At 41.0% G+C, this 21,146-nt stretch overlaps 3 protein-coding genes across 8 annotated transcripts in view; all 3 read left to right on the top strand.

Annotated features, from left to right (window-relative positions):
* Positions 1–11,855, top strand: part of cabp1a (calcium binding protein 1a) — a 45,243-nt gene extending 33,388 nt beyond the window's left edge. For all 4 annotated transcript variants that reach the window (XR_006033456.1, XR_006033459.1, XR_006033457.1 and 1 more), the window contains 2 exons: positions 2,281–2,288; positions 11,845–11,855. The gene's annotated coding sequence lies outside the window, so the exon portion shown is untranslated. The remainder of the gene's footprint in view (positions 1–2,280; positions 2,289–11,844) is intronic.
* mlec (malectin) lies at positions 1,015–10,947 on the top strand. Of its 3 annotated transcripts, none has more exons than XM_042099921.1 (6): positions 1,015–1,117; positions 2,859–3,107; positions 4,187–4,365; positions 5,072–5,248; positions 6,588–6,645; positions 7,103–10,947. In XM_042099921.1, exons 1-6 carry the CDS (start codon positions 1,072–1,074, stop codon positions 7,348–7,350), a joined length of 957 nt encoding a protein of 318 aa, XP_041955855.1. In that variant the 5' UTR covers positions 1,015–1,071; the 3' UTR covers positions 7,351–10,947. The 3 variants fall into 3 exon arrangements, with proteins under 3 accessions (XP_041955855.1, XP_041955857.1, XP_041955856.1); XM_042099923.1 differs by lacking the exon at positions 1,015–1,117 and adding an exon at positions 2,211–2,491; XM_042099922.1 differs by lacking the exon at positions 1,015–1,117 and adding an exon at positions 2,212–2,604.
* An 87-nt stretch (positions 11,856–11,942) lies between the features above and the next one.
* Positions 11,943–19,288, top strand: unc119.1 (unc-119 homolog 1). The gene is made up of 5 exons (XM_042099924.1): positions 11,943–12,240; positions 14,395–14,508; positions 14,722–14,833; positions 15,248–15,420; positions 15,731–19,288. Exons 1-5 carry the CDS (start codon positions 12,021–12,023, stop codon positions 15,841–15,843), a joined length of 732 nt encoding a protein of 243 aa, XP_041955858.1. The 5' UTR covers positions 11,943–12,020; the 3' UTR covers positions 15,844–19,288.
* The last annotated feature ends 1,858 nt before the right edge of the window (positions 19,289–21,146 follow it).

Below are 21,146 nucleotides of genomic sequence, written 5' to 3'. Positions count from 1 at the left end.
CGTAAGCAGTGCCAGATCAGAGCGCCAAGACGACAGCGGAAAGACTGGTCACTGAGATGTTCTGCCGGTTCGGGGCACCGGAAGAGCTCCACAGCGACCAAGGGCGGAATTTCGAGGCGGAGGTGTTTGCTGAGGTTTGCCAGCGCATGGGCATGCGGAAAACGAGAACGACACCTCTGCATTCACTAGCCGTGGGATGTCTTAGAGAAGCTGTCTGACGTGGTCTATCGTTTGAGACTGATTAAGCGTCGGAGAGTTGTAGCTCTCCACCGTGATCGACTGGCCCCGTATCTTCCCCTGGCCTCAGCTGAGGGTCGTGGAGACTTGGACACTGACTCTGTGGAACTTGGTGACAATGGAGCTGTGGCTCTTAACACCGGTCACCATGCAGCCTTCACCGGAAGTCACCGCCGCAGTTGAGCCTCGTAAATGGTGTAAAACAGTGATTTATTTGCATGGCTAGGCCGATGCCGAGGCACCCCCATTTAAAAAAAAAAATCACACCGGAATTCTCCTTTAAGGGTAAGACAGACTGCATTCAGTAGCCTATTCGGTTCCCATCTGTATTGAACCGAACGTGCTAGTGTGGTATTAACACTCTATGTTTTTAAAATACATATAACATAAGCATCTAACAGAAAAAAGGCTACACAGCGATTATGAGGGGTCCTTGAAATGAGGGGTCCTTGAGAATTTTCCACTCCATGAGGGGTCCCCGGCCGACAAAAGTTTGAGAACCCCTTCTATCTTCCTCTCTCAATATCTTGTGGTCTTTGATCTCAGAGAATTTTGGAGCTTGACATTTTGGGTAGAATTTCTTTGTAGTTGGGCAGCAGCCGACTAGGTAGGCTATATAAGTAAATAAGTATACTTTTTAGGGCTCCATACTCTTTTGATCCCGTGACAAAATAATTGAGTGTTGTTCTTTTATAAGGCTCTGTGTAAACGGGAAACCCGTTCTGACCAAAGATTCTAGAGCGGAGCTGGTTCTGACCCGCAAATGGGACAGAACGTCCCGTCACCATAGCAACAGCCTCAAGACGAGGAAGTATTGCTGGGAATTGGCACTCAATGCAGTCCAACTCAGCATACAGCGCTCAACAGGCTCCATCATGTGGTAAAAGAACAACACTAAATTATTTTGTCAAAATGTCTTCAAACATACCAATATGTTACTAAGCTTTTTTTTAATGATGTAGAAAGACAACTTTGATGTTAAAGTTGAGGCGACGCTATCAATGGTCAGCTAGCCTATGTAAACGTTACAGATTTTTCGCATGCCATTTCACATTCGTTATCGCATTTTATGCAACTATGGTCATCTAGGCTTAAAGACAGACCAATGCATAGAAGAAAGTATTTGAACCGATATTTATTTCGGAGTCCACCACGTTTGCATCTAGCAGCTAAGGTTAACAGTTTTTTTCTAGTCTAGATGCTAAATACCAATCATGTTAACTAATAACTACCGATCATGGGCTAGCATTCTAACTTACACAAAAGAGAAAATCAGTAGGCTACTATGGCTACGAGTACTTTTAGCCTTAGAATTTCTAATTCTAGCATTTAACCGAAACCAAACCTGTCACAAATGCAAATGAATGAATGGTTACACTACTAGCCGCACTTCTGAAGGTGTTTGCCAACCGAACATTTGCAGGTCAATCTAACATGAATAGCCTACTACTGCATAGCCTGTTTGACAGGCGGCACTGGAAGTTCTGAAATCTCTAGATGTTAAACGTTGTGGGCTAACAATTAGAAGCCTAGGAACATATTTCCCCCTTGCCCATTCCACACAATGTAATGATACATTTATGCACCTCGTTTTTTTAAAACAGTGTTCTCCATGCGATGCCAGTGGCCACTCAAGTATTAAGCGCATTAACCTACCTCTCAGTATGCTTATATAAATTAATCTTTTTAAACACCATTATATATTTTGGAGAAAAATAACACTGTTTTTATTAGCCTAATTAGCTCCATTACAGTGGTCAATGGTTTTCTGCTTCCTTAAATGAAGCTGATCTCTCAAGTGAAAGTTGATAGCCTAACCTACGCTATGATTTGACAGAATCTGCTAGTGGTTATAGTCTGCCCATTATTAACCAATTACATGTTATCCTGATAGATGCAGGATTGGGTATTTTGTTTGTCCTTCCCCAATGACCCAACGATCAAGTTAGATTACATTCCACCTTTCTACTAGTCACAGAAGCCGATGCGTTACTGTGCGGCCCTGCATGGCAGTTGCAGAAATACCAATTAGTGTTAGTCTAGTTTTCCCCGTGGTAATTTACGAATCAAATTTCCGTCACATAAAATCTACAAAGGCACCCATAAGAGGCTTTTAGTTGCACGCAATAATTTCCAATGCAGAATACTTGCAATTCTGCATACTACAGCTGGAAACAGTGGTGTCAATGTAAGAGGAAGTCAGCTAACGTTAGCTGCCTGACTTAAATAGGAAGCAAGCTAACAGCCAACACAGGTAGATGCACATTGACTGAGACAAGTCAACTACGGATAGCAGACACGAAATCTAAACGGAACTGGCTAACGTTATACTTTGTGGGATTTTGGATAGCTGTTCAACCTCAAACTGTGAGCACTGGCTAATTGATTTGGTCCTCTTTGATGAGCTGTGTTTGTATGGTATACAATGCGTGGTCACCTACAAATGTCTAGCTAGCAAGTAAGCTAATGGCAGTTACACTGAGTAGCGTTCACTAGATCTATGTTGGCTAGCTAGCTAGCCGCCAACTGCCTTACGTTACCTCATGTTGAATGGGGGTTGTGTGGATTTCTGCAGTTTGCCGGGGAGTGAAGCTAACGTAACCTTTTTACTCTGTTTTCAGTTTTTGTCGACACGTTTTTGGAAGCTTGCTCCCGGCGGTGTGTAGCAATGCGGAGGGTAACGATGCCGGGGGTTGGCTGGCTGGTGGTGGCAGTTTTGTCCCTCCTGATTGAGCTGTGTCGGACAGAAGGAGGGGGCCCAAGCCTTGCCGAACGTGTAATATGGGCTGTAAATTCTGGCGGAGAGGCTCATACAGATGCAGATGGCATCCACTACAAGAAAGATCCTTTAGAAGGAAAGGTTGGAAAAGGTGAGTATATTGTGTTTTGGTATCGAAATAGGTTGACATGTTTTCGCTGTAAATGTAAGGCAAAGGTAGCCGTCAGCGCTTGCTAGTTGTATCTCCAAACGTTAAGGCTCTATGGGGAAGCTAGCTAACATGAGTGAAACCCAAACCTAAGCTATTATTAGCATGTGTAGCTGCAAAATGAATGAATGAATCATTAGCATGTGAACTGTAGAATTGGTTTTGCATAACGATAACGTTAATGTAGACGTTGACCATGGACATGGCCGTTTACTTTACTGAAACGTTATGTTTCTAGAATATTCTCATGTGTAAGTTAACGTTAATGCATCTTAAATACCCCTCCATCGATTACAATATCGACATGTTTTCTCTGTCGTCTGAAATTGCTAGCCGTTAACTTAATTAGAAAGAGTGATTGTTGACAAGCATCGAATGGTGCTATTTCAGTGACAGTGGCCCTATTTAATTTTTTTCGGAGCTTGAGTGATTTGTAGTCGAAGTTATTGGTCTAGTTCTAGATGGGTAACTTGGCAAAGCTAGTTACAAATACTGTGATATGGCTTTACAGATTATGATTATGGCAAGTAATCAACATCAGCCCTCCACTAAAGGGTCAACTTAACGAAAGATTGCTTTATCAACATCTGTTATTACTACGCCGCCCGGCATCAAAGCTACAGTTAAGTAAAGTAGCTAGCTCTATGGCAAAGGAAGTACACGTGTAACTGACAGCAAGCAAGGGCCTGTCACTTCCTCTCTGCGCGAGGTGATAACATGACAGAATACAACGAGTGCAACACTCAGCTTATTGAAAAGTGCAGCTGTTCCCTTTATTGAAATGCGAGGAGATTTTGTATGGTAGTTTCACGGTTTTTTTTTTTGTTTTTTTTTTTGTTTTTTTTTTTTTTTCCTCCAACCTAATGTCACAGACAAATATATGCACAGTGGCACAAGTCCTATTGCAGTGCAGTTGTAAGACTTGTAAGGTTTGATGCTGTTGAAAGAGTGTGACTGTGTGCTGCTATTATTAATCAGATCTGCCTCCTCATCGTCCCTTTTCTCTTTCTCTCCTGTTTCAGCCTCTGATTATGGAATGCGTCTGCCTATATTACGCTCCAACCCAGAGGATCAGATTCTCTACCAGACAGAAAGGTACAATGAGGACACGTTTGGGTACGAGGTGCCCATCCGCGAGGAGGGAGAATACATTCTGGTGATGAAGTTTGCAGAGGTCTACTTTGCGCAGTCACAACAGAAGGTGAGTTTTGTTGAAGCTCACTTTTTTTATCTGGCACAATTGTCGTTCTAATAAGCCTTGCTGTTGTCTTGTGTGTCAAAACTTTCACATCTGCAAGAGAATGTGTGTAACCTCCTAGCCTATATTTGGAGTGAAATACTCTCTGCCTAGTAAGTCTTACATGACTGGCTCGGGCACTAACCTTCAGATTTGTCCCTGGGAAGAAACTAGGTCTGTCCATCATCTGCTGAACATATTGTTGAATATATACTAAATGTTGCGGCAATTGGAAAATTAACCAAAACAGCCAGAAAAAGGCCTGCTTTTTGCTGTGGATGCACAGTGAAGTACAGTGTCTGGTACCTGGGTATGTAATGTCAATACCATGTCTTGCAAACAATATGTACTCATAGCCGTTAGGTCCGAGAGATCATGATCGGTTTGCCTTCTGTTTAAGATGATCTATGGGGCTACTAATCCTAGCTGTACACGTCCTGAAACATTTTCTATGACATTTCAAGTCAGGACATTGCATGCCTAGATGAATAAACGTGTCCTAATCATTATCCTTTCAGCTGTTTTGAAAAAGGGCCTCAACATAAATTTGTTTAAAAAAAACATTTGTGTTTGTATATGCAAATGGTCAGCCTTCCAATGGTTTTATGGCAACACACGTCTGTTCTGTTTCAACTGCAGTCTTGTTATGTTGCATGCAATGTTCTTTCAGGTTTTCGATGTGCGTCTGAATGGGCATACCGTAGTGAAGGACCTGGACATCTTTGAGCGTGTTGGGCACAGCACAGCACATGATGAAATTGTGGCCTTTTCCATAAAGAGGGGCAAACTGAGCGTGCAAAGGGAAGTCTCTACCTTCAATGGCAAGCTCACAGTAGAATTTGTTAAGGTGAGGAAGGATACCATTACCTTGCTTGGACCTTTTTATTATTATTATTATTATTATTATTATTATTATTATATATTACAATCCAGTAATTTACTTAAAATCCTGTATTAAGATCAGAGACTTTACACTGCAAAAACTGCTTATCTAAATAAACCAAGTGTTCTAAAATTCTAGTTGGTATTGTTTTCAGTATAAAGAGACCTACGCTTTCTCGTAAAATCATTTGACTTAATTTAAGAACAGTTTGACTTAAGATGTCTCCTGGAAACAAGCAAATTTGTCTGCAGATTCCTTAAAATAAGTCAAAGTCCTTAAATTAATCAAAATGATCTTTCAAGAGAGTGTTAGGTACGTCTCTTCCCACGAAAAACAATACCAAATAGATTTTTTATTTCTTAATAACACTTGGTTAGATTTTATTTTTTGCAGTGTACTTGTCTCATCCTGTTTGTAATATTACTTAATATAAAAACTTACTGTATTTTCACTTTTGGTTGAAAGTCAAAGAATGTTACAGCTGAGTACGCAACCCCCTGTATTGTTTTCCAATAGAGTACCAAAGCCTTGACATAGCGTTGTCTAGGCAGCAATTCCACTGGATCCAAACAAATCAATCTGACCATAGTGATGACCATAGCATTGGCTTTCTTAATTTATGTAAATAGTCTATTTACAGGATTTTCAACATTTTTTTTACATTGTAGGAATCACAATCTAACATATATTCCTACCAACACAATCATATTTGTGACCACAGAGTTTTATTTTAGCAGTGGTTTCCTCCTTAAAAAAGACCTGCATATAACTTCACACAGTATTCGGTTAAAATCCTTAAATTCAAGTAATACAGTCTTGGCTTTATTTTTGAGGCAAAAAATGTCACACAGCCACCAGCATTTGATAAGACATGAAATATCCACTGGGATTTTGTTTCTTACTATTACACCTGACAGGGAATCCGTGTTATCCAGGTAAAACACGGCTATAGCCTACATTTAAAAACAATATAAGGTAGAAACGATGCCACGTGTCTAAATGCAATGCTGTCGATGCCACTTCGAAAGTTTCTATCTATAAGGCTCTGGGTACTCTATTCTCACAACCGGCACAAAGTTCTGTATTCCAAAGTTTCTAGTTCCAAAGAGCTCTTTGTTGAATGTGTTTCTGCTGTCTTTAGATCGATAGATAAAGGAGTACAATTTACTACTAGAGGAGCACGGGATTTTACTGTTTATTTTGTTTCAGCCATGGTTATGAACCTGATTTTATTAACCCCCATTTGGCAAATTTTTGTATCAAAGTTCATCCTCATGTGACTCTTTCAACTGTTCATTTTTAGGGTTACTATGACAACCCTAAGGTATGCGGACTGTATGTGATGAAGGGCACACTAGAAGGTGAGTGAAAAGAATTGCTGGTCCTTTTGGATTGTACCATTTTTTTTTAAATCCTGCATTACTGTGCTTGTGGTTAACCACATGGAATATTGCAACATAATTGTGGCTTACTTTTTTGTCTGATCAGGACTTTCCATATCGTACTGTGTAATGAAATTACTTGTGCAATATCTGTTTTTCTCATTTCATTTCAGTTGTCGTTTTCTGGTTTTATTAGGGGAAAATCAAGCTTTTTTATTACTGAATCCATTTCACTTGACCTTCTGAGTTAGATTTATTAATGGGTCATTTAAGTTTGATTTCTTGTCCAAAGGTGGAGTTTTTAATCTGTCTTTATCATTTTCGTTTTTATGTATATTCTCTCTCTATCTCTCTGACACACACACACACACACACACACACACACACACACACACACACACACACACACACACACATACACAATCATAACCCCCAGATGTTCCAAAACTGCAGCCTCACCCTGGCATGCTTGATAAGCCGGAGCTTGAGGAGATCGATGATGAAGACCTGGATCTGCCCGACGATGGCAGCCGCAAGAGTCCCTCCGCTGCCTCCAAGAACCGCGTGCAGTCGGGCCCGCGCACGCCGAATCCGTACGCCGCCGACAACAGCAGCCTCATGTTTCCAATCCTGGTGGCCTTCGGAGTCTTTATCCCCACGCTCTTCTGCCTCTGCCGGCTGTGAGAGAGCCACAGACCCTGAGGGAGGAGGAGAGGAGAGGAAAGGGCAGGGAGTCAGCCGGTGATGGACATAAGACTGTAAAGGAGGTGGTGGGGTGAACGGTTGGAGGGGATAGTCTGCACAGGTGTGAAAGGAGGAAGGGGGAGGGGGAAGGGGGCATGGAAATGAAGGGATGGGTAAAGTGAAAGCTGATCACTAAACGAAAAGAGAAAAAGAAAAGAAATTGGCTTGTGACTTCAGAAACGGCTTCTTCGTTGACTGCTGTCACAGAAGGGCTGAGAAGGGACAGGGGTAGGGCTGGGGTGGGGCGGGCAAGAGTGAATAGAGGGAGTGCAAGTATTTGGGGCTTGGGCAAGGTTTAGCAGGTTCTCCACAATCCTGACACACACACACACACACACACACACACACATGCACACTTCAGTGGGACTGCTGAACGCCGAGCAGAGCACGCCAGACAGGACTGATTGGTCAGGGAATCCTAGTTTGTCTGGTTCGACGAGAATCCGCAGGGCTCACTCTCGAGGGGACTCCGTGGCTTTTCGGCTACCGCCTTTTTCACCCTCCGGTCTTGCCATTTGTCACTGGTGCGGGAATGGGAAGATGCCACAAAGTCGACAGGTTCTCGGGATTGTCACTGCAAATCTGCGTGCCTCTTCGGAGGCAGGAAAGGTACACAAGTCTCCCAATAGCGTCTTTTATTATTATTTCTTGTAGTGGCAGTGGATTGCGCAGATTGAGAGGGAATGGCTCTTGAAGAGCATAGTACTGCTAATGTAATGGCCTTGTTGTTTATTTCAGGGCTGTTGCCATGCCTTCCATTCCATCTTGAGTTCTTGCGTGATTTTGTCGTTATTTTTGCGGTTATTTAATGTCACCTCACCATGTCCAAGCTGTAGAGCTGCTTGAAGTGTTTATAAAACCTCTGAACACCTCTTGTGCCAGGATTGATTTGTTGGATATAGAGAAAGAAAAGCGGTACTAGTTCATAATTAAGATATTTCTTGCCAAAATGCTGCCAGCTGAACTATCTTTTGTGTCTTTTCATTGTATATTTTATTTATAAAGGCATAAATGTTGCTAGTGGGTCATTCTGATCAGATATTATATCAACTTCCATCGGCTCACAACCTTAATCAGTTAATCAACAGTTAACTTTGAGTGTCAAGACTCAAAAATATTGCCATTTTTCTCCAGGTTGTCTTTAACTTTGTGTGAAGTTTATTGAAGGTTCTACCAATCCCTTAAGCAGCATTGAATGGTGGTGCTCATCATCTTTGACTGAGATTCTCAATCTTCCACAGTGTTGGTTCAGCCTTTTTTTTTTTTTTCCTTTAATTTTCTTTGAAGACTACATCCATTTTCTGTTGCCCCCTGCTGAGACTGTCCCGCTCCTTAGTGTATGATTCCTCTGTGCTATTCTTTTGGTTGTGGCAGTTTATTTAGAGGTTAGAAGACTTGCCCCCGTCATGGGGCAGAGAACAACATAGCTGCTCAAAGTGTGTGTGCGCGTTTTCTTTCTTGCTTGTGTTTACCCTTGTGCCATATAGCTCTATCCCAGTCCTCAGCATCACCACAACTGCCTTTATCATTACCCATTTCTTTTTAGAGCTTTTGACCATTTGCTCACACGTTTTCTGTCGTGCTTCTCATCAGGTAGTTTTCATGGGTCAGTCTTGAAGACTTGTGGCCTGTTTTCCAGGCTTTTTTACAAGCCTTCAATCATCCAAGTCACATAATGCAGGTCAGCGGCCACCCAAAATGTTGACCAATGTTAGTAGCAGTGCTGACTTCAGCAAAGGGCTTCCGATCTCAGTCACCAATGTTGATATGCTATTCTGAAAAGACATGTAGGATGATCTAATCAGTAGGGGTTTTCATTTGGAATCAAATAATTTAATTTGGCTTCAGTCATGTGTTCCCCATTTTTAAATAGTTTCATATACACTTCTGCTGATTTTGACATGCTGACTGGTCACTTTTTTTTTTTGTTACGTTGAGGATATGTGAGTTTAGAGGAAACATTTGATCAGTATGACCACCCTTCACTCTGTAGTCATCTTCAAAACCATGGTCCCCCCCACACTTACTTTTCATTCCTGATGAGCTTGATTTGACTCCTTTACAAAATATCGTTTTCCATCCACATACAGTTTAGGACAAGATGGCTCTTCCCTCTGCACAGTGTTCTATGTGAGTTCTATCCCCCCAAACTCCCACAATCCACTTCACCCAACCCTTGCTTATGTTGACGCTGGTGAACTTGAAAACGTCTTTGCTCCCAGATATCTTAATTGCCTGTCTTTTTATTTCTGGGATTTTTTGCTCTGCGGTTGAGAGAGATAGAGAGTGAGTGTCTCATTTCTGCAGGTCTGAGTTAGGGGATATTTTGTTTTTTAACAGTTGTAATTTTAACATGCAGCAATCGTTAAGATAAAATGAAAGCACCTTTTGAAGAAAAAAAATAATTTAAATCAGCACCAAAGTTAGTTGTTTTGTTTGTTATAAATGTTTCTTCTTTTAGCAAGAAAAAAATATATTACACAAGGTGTGTGTGTATATAAGGTACAATATCACACTCACTGAAGTGTGCCAAGCGGTTAATCTTCTTTATGATATCTTTGTGTGGTTTTGGGGATTGTTTTTGTTTCTGGAATGGATAGCTGACTTCCCTTTGTAAAAAGTGGCCTTTATGATTGAGGCAGGTGCTAGAACGCAAAGTAGAACTATTTCTGGATGAGATAGACACAGACACCCTGACTGATTGTCAGAAAGTGAAGATTAAAAGCTTGGGTTTGAACTTGAGGGTTTCTTTCAGCCTTTTTTTTTTTTATTGTGTAACTTAAGCGAATGGGGATTTGTGTTGAATTGAAATGTAATACGGATTCGTTGCTTATATATTTTTTTTTCTCATCATGTTTGCTCCTCAGGATTTTGTTTCCTTTTGAATGATTGTTATGATTGTTGTTATTGGTGATTGATTTTTTTTTTTTTTTTTTTTTTTGCACTGCCTGGTATTTTTAAAGCATATATTTTCTGTCATTTGTTGTAATTCTATTTTAATTCTGTTGCCTGTCGCCTTGATTTTTTTTTTTGTTTTAATACATGCATATATACTTTACCATTTTGTGGTACGTGATCTTTCTGTCTGTTTGACTCTTGGCTGCATGCTTATTCTGTTTTAGTTATTTAAAGTATTCTGAACATTATGCAGTTTTGAGTACCCTTGTATGAGAAGTTTTCAGATGACAACCAAAGACTCACTGGCACCTGGATGGGGATGTCGATTGTGCATCTTGGTGGTTTTCATTGTCTTTCATGACTTCATTGTCTATGATCTTACGACATGCAGCTTCATTCACTGTTGAAGTTGTACTTAAGAGTAGAGGTCCCCACTCCTTAAGCAAGCTACATTTGCATTATGGATGCCTGAACAGGAGGACTGAAGAAGGAATTGCTATCACAAGCACTCCCTAGCCCTACCTCCAACACACCCCTCCCCAGCAGTCTGTTCTCAAAATCTGAAAGAAAAAAATCATCACCATTGAGAACTGCAGATAACTGCTGTTTCTTTTTAATAAATGTGCTATTTTTATCTAACTTGACTTGAAGGATTATTGTTTTATAAAACATTATCCACATGTTTTGCTCCACTCTGAGACATGTCAGAAAATTAATCCTATACCGCAATTGCAAATTGGCTGATGGTAACTCAAAATACCACTTGTTGTCTTAAGTTCTAAAGACTGCATGTAAAAAAGTGTGCACTTTAGTAGTTCAGCAAGTGTTATCCAATGCAGCATTGCATATATAAAGGCAACAAATAGGTTCAGATTGGTTTAGGTCCCATATACAACATCCAAAAGTGAATATTTTATGTTCACATATATGTCAAATTTAAATGTATGCCAATATAATCTTCGGTAGGCCTAGGCCTGCGGAAGCCCACAAGGTTTTTTTTTTTAGGATAAAGCTGCTTTAGCTATTTTATTTTCACTGGGTGGCAACTGGTGATTTTAAACATATTTAGCACTTTTATAAACAATACCAGTTGACCATATTGCTACATTTAAAAAAGGCTTAAGACAGCAGGACAAATGACTGTCACTTGAAGGGTCAAAAATCTTGTCAACAAAGAATTTCAGAGATTGTCTATTCAAGGACATATCAAGACAAGTAGGTGGGGTGGGGGTATAGAAAAGACTACTGCAATGTAGGCTAGGAGAGGTTTGTGGCAGGTTTTAGGAACAATCAGAAAAACATTCTGCCTTTTCTTTCTGATACACCAACTGTCTTGAAATCTCAGACATCTGCAGCTTGTCATATTTCCACTTTCGTTCAGCCCTCCAACTTTTCATGCACTCAAAGAACTGTATACCTACACGGCACTTGACATTTATCTAATACACTTATTTAACATTGTGGACAACTGCATTAATGTTTCAAAAGCTGGTGAAAGATAAGTCTCAGCTAGAAGCTACAGATACAACGAATCAGGAAGTGCATGCAAGAATAAGAGTAACTATGGTAACCAACGTGTGCTTTTAGCCAATCACGAGCTAGTTTTTTCAGCATAGGTTCTCCATAGAGACGCGCGACGCCATCTTGACTTCAGAGAAGTTCCATTTTTCATACGTACCTGGCGCGCGCTCTACACAGTAAACATCGGCGATATGAGCAGTCAAAGCTCCCGAAATGATTTTGCTGCAACTGTCAACGGCTCGGACGCTGCGGTCCCTGGTAGAGATCGAAAGTCAGGTGGCGGTGTTCTAAAAAAGCTGAAATCACGAAAAAATCAGCCAGATAGACGGCCTGTTACGGAGGATGAACTACGGGCACTGGGGAAAGACATTACTCCAGACGGTGTCCTCGGTCTTCGCTCTGTCACCCGTGGTAAATAACTGTTAACTTTAAATTATGTAATTTTAGAAAGCTGTTACATATTCCAGTTTACTTTATATGGAGTGCCTCTTTGTTTACAGTGACCAGTATCCAGTCAATGACATTAACGTCAATTGCAAGTCGATAGGCAAGTGAGCTAGCAAGGATAACGTTAAGTTAGCATAACGTTAACGTTGCCGTCAAATGTAACGTTACAGTTTGTTAGCTTGCTGTGAATTGTTAGATGTAGAGGTAAATAATAACACCACTACACCAGGCTTTAGTAAATAACATGAGTGAAACGTTTAAAAAACCCAAGCTAAGTAGACACGTTAACGTTACTAAGTACGTAGCACATTCACGTTAACTATTGTTATTTGATCTGTTGTCACAGTCTGAATAGCTTGTCGCGTAACTGCATTGCTAATTTAACTTTAATCATGCTAGTTAGACAAGTTTTTTGTACTGCCAAGTCAACGTAACCACCTATGTCAATGTAACGTAACAGACAATGCTACGGTACCAACGTTACTTGTGCCTCGCCTGCTTTGAACTGGTAAAATACATCCGCTCTGTTTTCATAGAAATCTGGGTCCACTTCGAATTGACAAAGGCAGAAAGTATCTCGTAACTGTCGAATTTAGGGCTCCTTCTCATCCCCCTTCCTTTCTTATGTCCTGCCCCCTCCTCCTAAATAACCACGCGAATGAAACGAGGAGGGAATGCAATAAGGATGGAGGAATCAATAGGTTCTTTCTAGTTTATGCAGCCCTGCGCAGATATGGCTGAACGTGATTCATACTGGACGTGTTTGCATTGCATGCTGGATGGCATGCTGAACATTTTTGCAAAAGTCCAGCATGCAACACGTTCCAACTCTGCGCAGCGCTGCATGAAGTCAAATGAGCGTAAGGACAGACATATACCTCAACTCTTGTTGTACTCTTGCCTAACCTCAACTCTTGTTGTACACTGTATGGAATTAGGAATTATTAGTGCGTTGATGGGTTTGGGAGTAATGGGAAACACATTTTTCCCAGCGGAAAAGTCCATGTGAATGGCACATAATTTGGGGACCAAACCTGAGTTTCCCAGTTGGGGACTTCTCATTACTTTGTGTCACTTTGTATTTCAGTAGTCCATGCGGACTTTGATGTTCAGCTATTTCAATGCCAACTGGCAATTTGCAGTTTTTGTCACTTGAAAGATGCATGTCCTTATTTCACTATCACAGTGACACCATACTTTTGAGCAAATACAGTTGTTTATTTAGGATTCAGGTGCGGATATTTTAACCTTTGTTGTGCCATCCATGATTTTCCCATATCCATAAACATAAACACTCACAGTTGGTAGAATAGTATCATTACTGGGAACGTTTCCATTATTCCCAGGCCCCATGACCACACCATAAGACCAATCATCAAAACATTATTGTAGTTTGGTTGAAATAATGGATGAAATTTGTATGCTGAACCGACTCAAGCTCTGAATTTAATTAGTCTACTTTACGTGTAAATCTGTCGAATTTGCAGAGAATATTGACCTATACCGAAGCGGTCATATTGATTTCAAATGATACATTTTGTTTATTTTTTTTATTGGCCAAGCCATCAGTTGATGCAACTGTAGGCTAAATCATGTCCCTTGCATTTTGAATATAAGGTCCATAGTCACGTGCCCCACTAGAAATGTTGCATTTTGTTGGTGAAATGTCTGTAACCTTTGCGCCCCTCTTGCAATATGTTTGCCCCCCAGTTTGAGAACCGCTGCTTTATAAGATGGATCAACAGCAATGCAAATATATGAAGCAACGCGCTCACACTTACTGACTTGCTGGTATTAACTTAACTAGGTGCTGAATCCCTCATATAGTGATAATGTATGAAGAAAGCATGGACAACACTCTCAATTCTCTTTCAAACTTTTCATTTGGCGATTAAAAGTTTGAAAGAGAACTGAGAGTGCTGTCCTTGCTTACTTCATACATCAACAGCAATACATCCAGAACTTCCAAGTTATTTTCTACTGACCGTTTCAGTTGGTTTACAGGAGCATATTTTCTTTTTTGTTGTTGTTTTCCACGTCTTAGCCTGCTTTTTGTAATAGGCCTAGTTCAACATCACCTTTTTGTACTATGCTGACTGTCCCAAATCCACTTCTCAGACTACCTTTGCAAGCCAGAAGACAACATTTACAACATTGACTTCATACGCTTCAAGATTAGAGACCTGGAAACCAATACAGTGCTCTTTGAGATTGCCAAGCCTCCAAACTGTGGTAGGTGGTGCTTTTATGTGATTACACTAGAGTGGTATCAGAACAGATACTCTTTACCATTACCATTACTGCTTGCTTACCTGGCAAGTTTGAGCATAGTACTTTACACCATGTGACACCATATGATCACACTTTATGCCTCTTCCACACACACACACACACACACACACACACATCTCCCATCTCTCTCCTCTGCACATACCGCTTTGACAGACCTGTTGGATGAAGACGGAGATGAAAATGGAGATGTTGATTCCAGTGCAGGGCGCTTTGTGCGTTATCAGTTCACCCCAGCATTCCTTAGGCTGCGCACTGTTGGAGCCACGTGAGTTCTCAGCACTGTCATACTACACATGCAGAAGGGGCCACTTGATTAATTCAGGAAGTTAGCCTACCTATCCACTTGTCCAGTTGCCCTTTTTCGCTACTTATTCACCCTTATGGACCAACTTAATGCAATAGAGGCCAGTATAACATTTTAAACAAGACTCAAAGTTAAGATGTCCATTTAAACAGTTATTGTCTGCCTTATTAGTTTGTCATTCTGGGGTGTGTTTCCCAAAACCATAGTTGCTTACTAAGTTAGCAACTTTGTTGGTTGCGATGCAATTTCCCCATTGCCAACCAACAAAGTTGCTATCAGGTTAGCAACTATGGTTTTGGGGAAACACACCCCTGATTAGTAACGTCTTGCCCTTAACACTTCTGTGTTTGCTCTTTATTCCCCTTCCCCTTTCAGGGTGGAGTTCACGGTGGGAGAACGGCCGGTGCAAAACTTCCGGATGATCGAGAGGCACTATTTCCAGGATCGCCTGCTCAAGAATTTCGACTTTGACTTTGGCTTCTGCATCCCCAACAGCCGCAACACGTGCGAGCACATCTACGAGTTCCCACAGCTCCCCGAAGACATGAGTGAGTTAAGCTAACATTGCTACACTATAGGTTCATCTTTGGGTGTTACAACTGTTGTCTACATCACTGTTTTCCTTTCTCTTACTGTTGTACAAGTGCTTATTAATTTGTACTTCACTTACTTACTCATTACCTATTGCTTACCAAATATATTGCATTCTCTTTTAATGCTCTGTCTCATATTTTTCCAATGTCGTAATGCTGTTCTCTCTGTTTCTGTCTCCTCCTCAATCAAACGCTTCTCAATGCTTCCCTCCTCTTTATTCTCTCTCTTCCTCTCGGTCTCTCTCTCTCTCTCTCTCTCTCTAAGTCCGTCAGATGGTTGAGCATCCATATGAGACTAGGTCAGACAGCTTCTACTTTGTGGACAACAAACTCATCATGCACAACAAAGCGGATTATGCCTACAATGGAGGTCAGTAGACTCCGGAGACTGGATGGAGCAGAAAGCAGTTCGTCTGCGTGGAGTGGACATTTGGGAGGACCTGCTCCATACGCACACACACTGACACACACACACACACACACACACTGACACACACACACACACACACACACACACACACACACACACACACACACACACACACACACACACACACGCCACCTGCAACACATGTAACCTCTCACCCACATCCAGCTCAGAATGGACTCATGTCTCTCTCTTATTCCTTGACGAGTCATCTTAAGCGGACCTACCTTCTGCCTTTCAAAGATTTTAATCTTACTGGTTCTATAGCAAGAAAACAAAATCTGTCTTTATTTATGATTCCTACATATGGATGTTTGGTGCCGTTAGACACAATTTATAATGCCTTTTTTTCTAATGTTTTTGTTTGTTCTTGAGTGGGCCCAAGTCAGATTATGCCACATTCCAACTTGAGTGAGTGTTTGTGTGCATGTGTGTGGGATCAGTCTGTATTTGTGCTTTTACTCTTTGAGATGAGGCTTTGCATCTGTTAAGACTGCCAGCACAATTCACTGGCTTTGCCAGGGAAAGAGCGTTGTAGACGAACCACCCGCTGTAGCAGTCATAAGAGACAAGGAGAGAGTTGACACAGAGACGTTGACACAGAGATGTTGACACAGTGACGGTTGATGGTTAACCCATAGCATTTTCAGTCCTCTAAGAAAAGAATTCCCCCACAGGGTAACTTATGGGTTAGTCTTTATTCTGGTCTACTGCCTGATCTCCAACTATACTCTGAACTTATGCAGACCATCTGATAGAACCAGATATTTTCTAGAAGATAAAACAAGACACTACATGTAAAACTTTATGCTTAATACACATGCAAGAATGGTTTTGTGTACGCCTTGAACTTTAAGGTGGGCCACTCCTTGATGACTTATGTACTCAGATTTCTTCACTGGCTGTGAAGACAGCACTTATAGGGCAGCCTTGGTGTCTCTGGTGCCATGGATCATCGAGATCAGCTGAAGACCTCTCAAGGGTCTTGTCCTGAACTAACTTGAGTGATAGCCCTCTCAGAGCCAGATCCAGTGGTGCGGTGAGGTCTGAGGCTTAGGTTGTCATGGCGCCAGCATCCGTGAGGCCTTTCACTGTCAGAGGCAGCTGCATGCTTAACGGAACCTTCATTCCAGTGTCACCAGCAGAGAGGGAAGAGAAGTGGGCAATATGTGCTTCAGGTAGTTGCACCCATGCCGGCTTAAGGACAAATTTAATTTATCAGAAAGGTTTTGTTGTGCAGTTATTGTTGTTAGAAATTGCTGTTTATGCGGCTAGTTTGCATGAATATCAGGAACTCGGAACAAAATTATTCAGTTAACAGTCCTGCCATACTCTCATGTTTTGGCATGGTTCGCATCTTTTAGTGTTTTTTTGTTTTGCTTGATTTAATGAAACCTGACCACTTTGCAAAGCACCTGTAGCAAGCTTCAGCTAAACTGTGTGCCACATTGGTTCCTACATGCAGGTATGCTGAGTACAGAAATAAACTAAGTGTCCTTCGGATCCACAGGGTGAAAGGTCTTATTATCATTAGTAAATATTTTGTGATACTTTCCTGTGTGTGTTGGATTCCTGCTAGGGTTGAAGGTCTCCACCTCTTCTTTATTTTTTTGTGTTTTTGTTTTTGTGAATCAGCACCCTCGGATTCAGTTAATATATGATTCCCACATGTCATTTTTATGAGTGGATCAGGTGTGCTCAAGACCGAGACTCAAACCCAGTAATGTTGTGTGGAGGGCTCCCCTGCATGTACTGTAGGAACAGACTAGGGTGAACAACCAACATCAAAGTGGAGAAACGTTTGATGGGTTCATGAAGACCTTAGTTTGAAGTGGCACGCTAGTATTTCCACAAAACTGGACCCATCACACTTTACAGACAATGAATCTCTTGGAAGAAGAAGTGAATTGGATTCACCACAAAAGCTTTGCGTTGTTAATCCAGATATACTTGATGCTGATGAGATGCATGAGTGCATACAGATGATGTTCACAGTTGAGATGTTGAGAGATCTGATTCAGTTTGACCTGCATTGATGACAGTCTGTCACATTGGATGTCAGAGCAGGATCATGACCTGTGGAGATGGGGTACAGCCGCCTTTCACAGTTTGGGGTTTAGATAGCTACCCCTGGTCCAGAGTTGTATTTACTTTCTTTTGTACTATACTGTTACATATAGTCCTTATATGTTGCTGACATGTTTCAGGATACAATATGTTGATTGATTAAAAAGTCATTAATTTCAGGCAAACCTGACATTGAGTTGTTCAAAGATGGTCATCCACATTAATTCTTAACTCAGCCTATATTTCTAAGTGTACATATTTTCCACGGATGTTGGTTTGTGTGTTAGGACTAAATTCTCTCTCCAACTCTGACTGCCTGAATTCCAGGTACACTGAGGGGAAGTGTATGTGTTTGCAGTGATGCTGTGTGTGAGTGTTACAAGTCAGCTGCAAACTGTGTGTTTGGTCGACCATCTCCTGTAAAAATATATGTGTCTGTATAAAAAAACAAATAATAACCCTGTTACACATTTCTGCCTTTATTGTGTGATTGTAAAACTAAAAGGATGGAGAATGATTGATTGATTGGTTACTTTATTGATTGATTGGTTGATTAATGATAAATAATGGTTGCCGATGAAGGACAGAGTCCCCGTCAGGTGACCTGGTGCCTGTTGATTCGTCACCATTGCATGTGAACTGGAACCCTATAGCATTTCATGATTTGTTTTTCTTATTTTGTTATTCACTTGTTATTTCTGACTGAAATATTATGTTTCTTTGCAACAACAAACTAGGCTACCGTTATTATTGTTACATGTTTATTTTGATAAGCCTGTATCAGGACAATTGTCATGTAAATTGGTTGTGCTTTCTGTTCTCTGTTCTGTTCTGTGTTCTGTTCTGAGTTCCTCAATATACCTATGGGATGACCTCTGCCTTCTGTTCTCTGTTCTGTTCTGTGTTCTGTTCTGAGTTCCTCAATATACCTATGGGATGACCTCTGCCTATCTTCCTGTGTGACTTTCACCAAGCAGGTGCAGATGGCAGGAGACAGCAGCGCGCAGATGTGTACAGATGTTGTTGTTGTTTTTCAGTGTTGTCTCTGTTGTTGGGCCACTTTTGACAGTATTGGAGTCTTTTGTTTAGGACATTCACACTGAGTTACAGTTTTGGTGTGAAAATACTGTCTTTTGTTTTGGACATTCACATTGAGTTATAGTTTTGGTTTCATTTTGCACCAAAAAGGCCCATGTGACCAAAATCTCCTCATCATGTGAGCGTGAGGGAATGTATGAAAGTGATTCCTATGCTTTTAGTTGGTCTTTGACAATGTCTGAGTTGGTTCATTTTGATGCCCTTGAGGGAAATAAATTACTAATTTCATAATGTTGTTGCCTTGATGTCTCTCTGTAAGAGTTGTTTTCAAATTGAAACGTCTCATTATAAACATAACGTATTAACTTAATGTATTTTTCCTATGGGAAAATAACATGGGGATTTTTAATAAGCTCACCTCTTCATGAAGTGAGTGAGTGGTGAAACCAGGCTGGTGATTATGGTGGTCCAAACGGTGTCCTTAAAGCTGCAGTTGACAGATTTTAGCCCAAATTTTGAATGTTTGGAACTCTTATGCCCCTCCCCCACTACCACCGAGCACCCTCTCATCGAGTTTGTGCTTGTCAGTGCGCACCAGACTGCACCAGACAGTGATTGACAGTCAGATCTCACACAGCCCTGCTCTGATTGGACCAGAAGAACCAGGAGCTGTGGATTTTTGGAAAACAAATAACAGGCTCTAAGTGCAGGTTTTTTTTTCTAAAACCGGCTGATTTATGTTGTTCTGTCAGAGCATAGTGTTGGCTTCAGTGAATATGATCAAAAAAATCTTGCCAACTGCAGCTTTAAGTGGGAAAAAGTTGAAGGTCACTGCGGAAATGGGACGAAGTATAAGCACACCAAATTGTGAAATTTCTATGTGAAGCCAGACTTGAGATATTGACATTGTGGCAGTTCAGCGCGCCCTACAGAATCTCACATAATTTGGTGTGTAGGGTGTGGTGGTGATTGTGTTTGCCAAGTTACTGTATGCACTAATATGCACTGATTTGGCACCTATGATGAAAATGCGGTGTCTATACGTTTTAAAGTTTCGGCTGCAGAATAAGTTTGGATAATTATAATAATAACTAGATTTACCGCAGAGCGTTACAAAATATGACTGTGTATGTGTGTGTGTGTGTGCATGCATGTGTGTTTGTGTGTATGTGTGTGAGTATGCCTGCTTACCTGCATGTGTGCTTGTACATGTGTTTATGAGTGTGTGTATGTGCGTGCATGTGTGTGCATGAGTGCCTATGTGTGTTTATGTATGTGAGTGCATGCCTGTGTGTGTGTGTGAGAAAGTGTGTGTGAATATGCCTGCTTACCTGCATGTATGTGTGTTTTTAGGTGTGTGTGTGTGTGTGTGCATGCGTGCATGTATGTGTTTATGTGTGTGTGTGTGCGTGCGTGTGTGTGCATGAGTGCCTATGTGTGTTTATGTATGTGTGTGCGTGCCTGTGTGTGTATGCATGTATGTGAGTGTGCATGTGCGTATGTGTACTGTGTGTGTGTTTATGTGTGTCTTTACGTGTGAAAAATCTGTACATTCAGGCAGTAGAAAGGAAATCAAATTCCATTCTCCAGGATCCCTTCCACCGATGTTTTAGCTGTTACCATCAGATATTAGATACAGAGTGCCTCTGGCCAAAAAGTCACTATACACAAAATCCTTCATCATGCCCAGCAACACACAAAACATACAGTGCAACCGGAAAGTTTTCAGACCCTTTCAAGTTTTCCACAATTTAGTTATTTTTCAGACTCATCTTAAAATGGATTCAATTTTTTTGGAATCATTTTTTTTCTCATCAATCTACACACAATACTCCCAACACCCCACAAAAAAGCAGGTGTTTATAGTGAGTTTAGTGAGTTTATAAATGTATAAAAAATAAAAGACTGAAATATTCCATTATTCAGACCCTTTGTTATGACGCTTGCAACTGAGCTCTGGTGCCTCCTACTTCTATCAATGGTCCTTGAGATGCTTCTACAACTTGATTGGAGTCCACCTGTGCCTAAATGAATTCACTGGAATTTATTAGGAGAACCACACATTCCTTTATATAAGATCTCACAGTTGATGGTGTATGTGAGAGTTAAAACCAAGCCACAAGGGTCGAGAGAATTGTCCGTAGACCTG

This window comes from Alosa sapidissima, chromosome 8 (genome assembly GCF_018492685.1).
Source record: "Alosa sapidissima isolate fAloSap1 chromosome 8, fAloSap1.pri, whole genome shotgun sequence".
Classification (NCBI taxonomy): domain Eukaryota; kingdom Metazoa; phylum Chordata; class Actinopteri; order Clupeiformes; family Clupeidae; genus Alosa; species Alosa sapidissima.
Note: the sequence above shows the minus strand (reverse complement) of the source record. Positions and strands in the feature narration are given on the sequence as shown.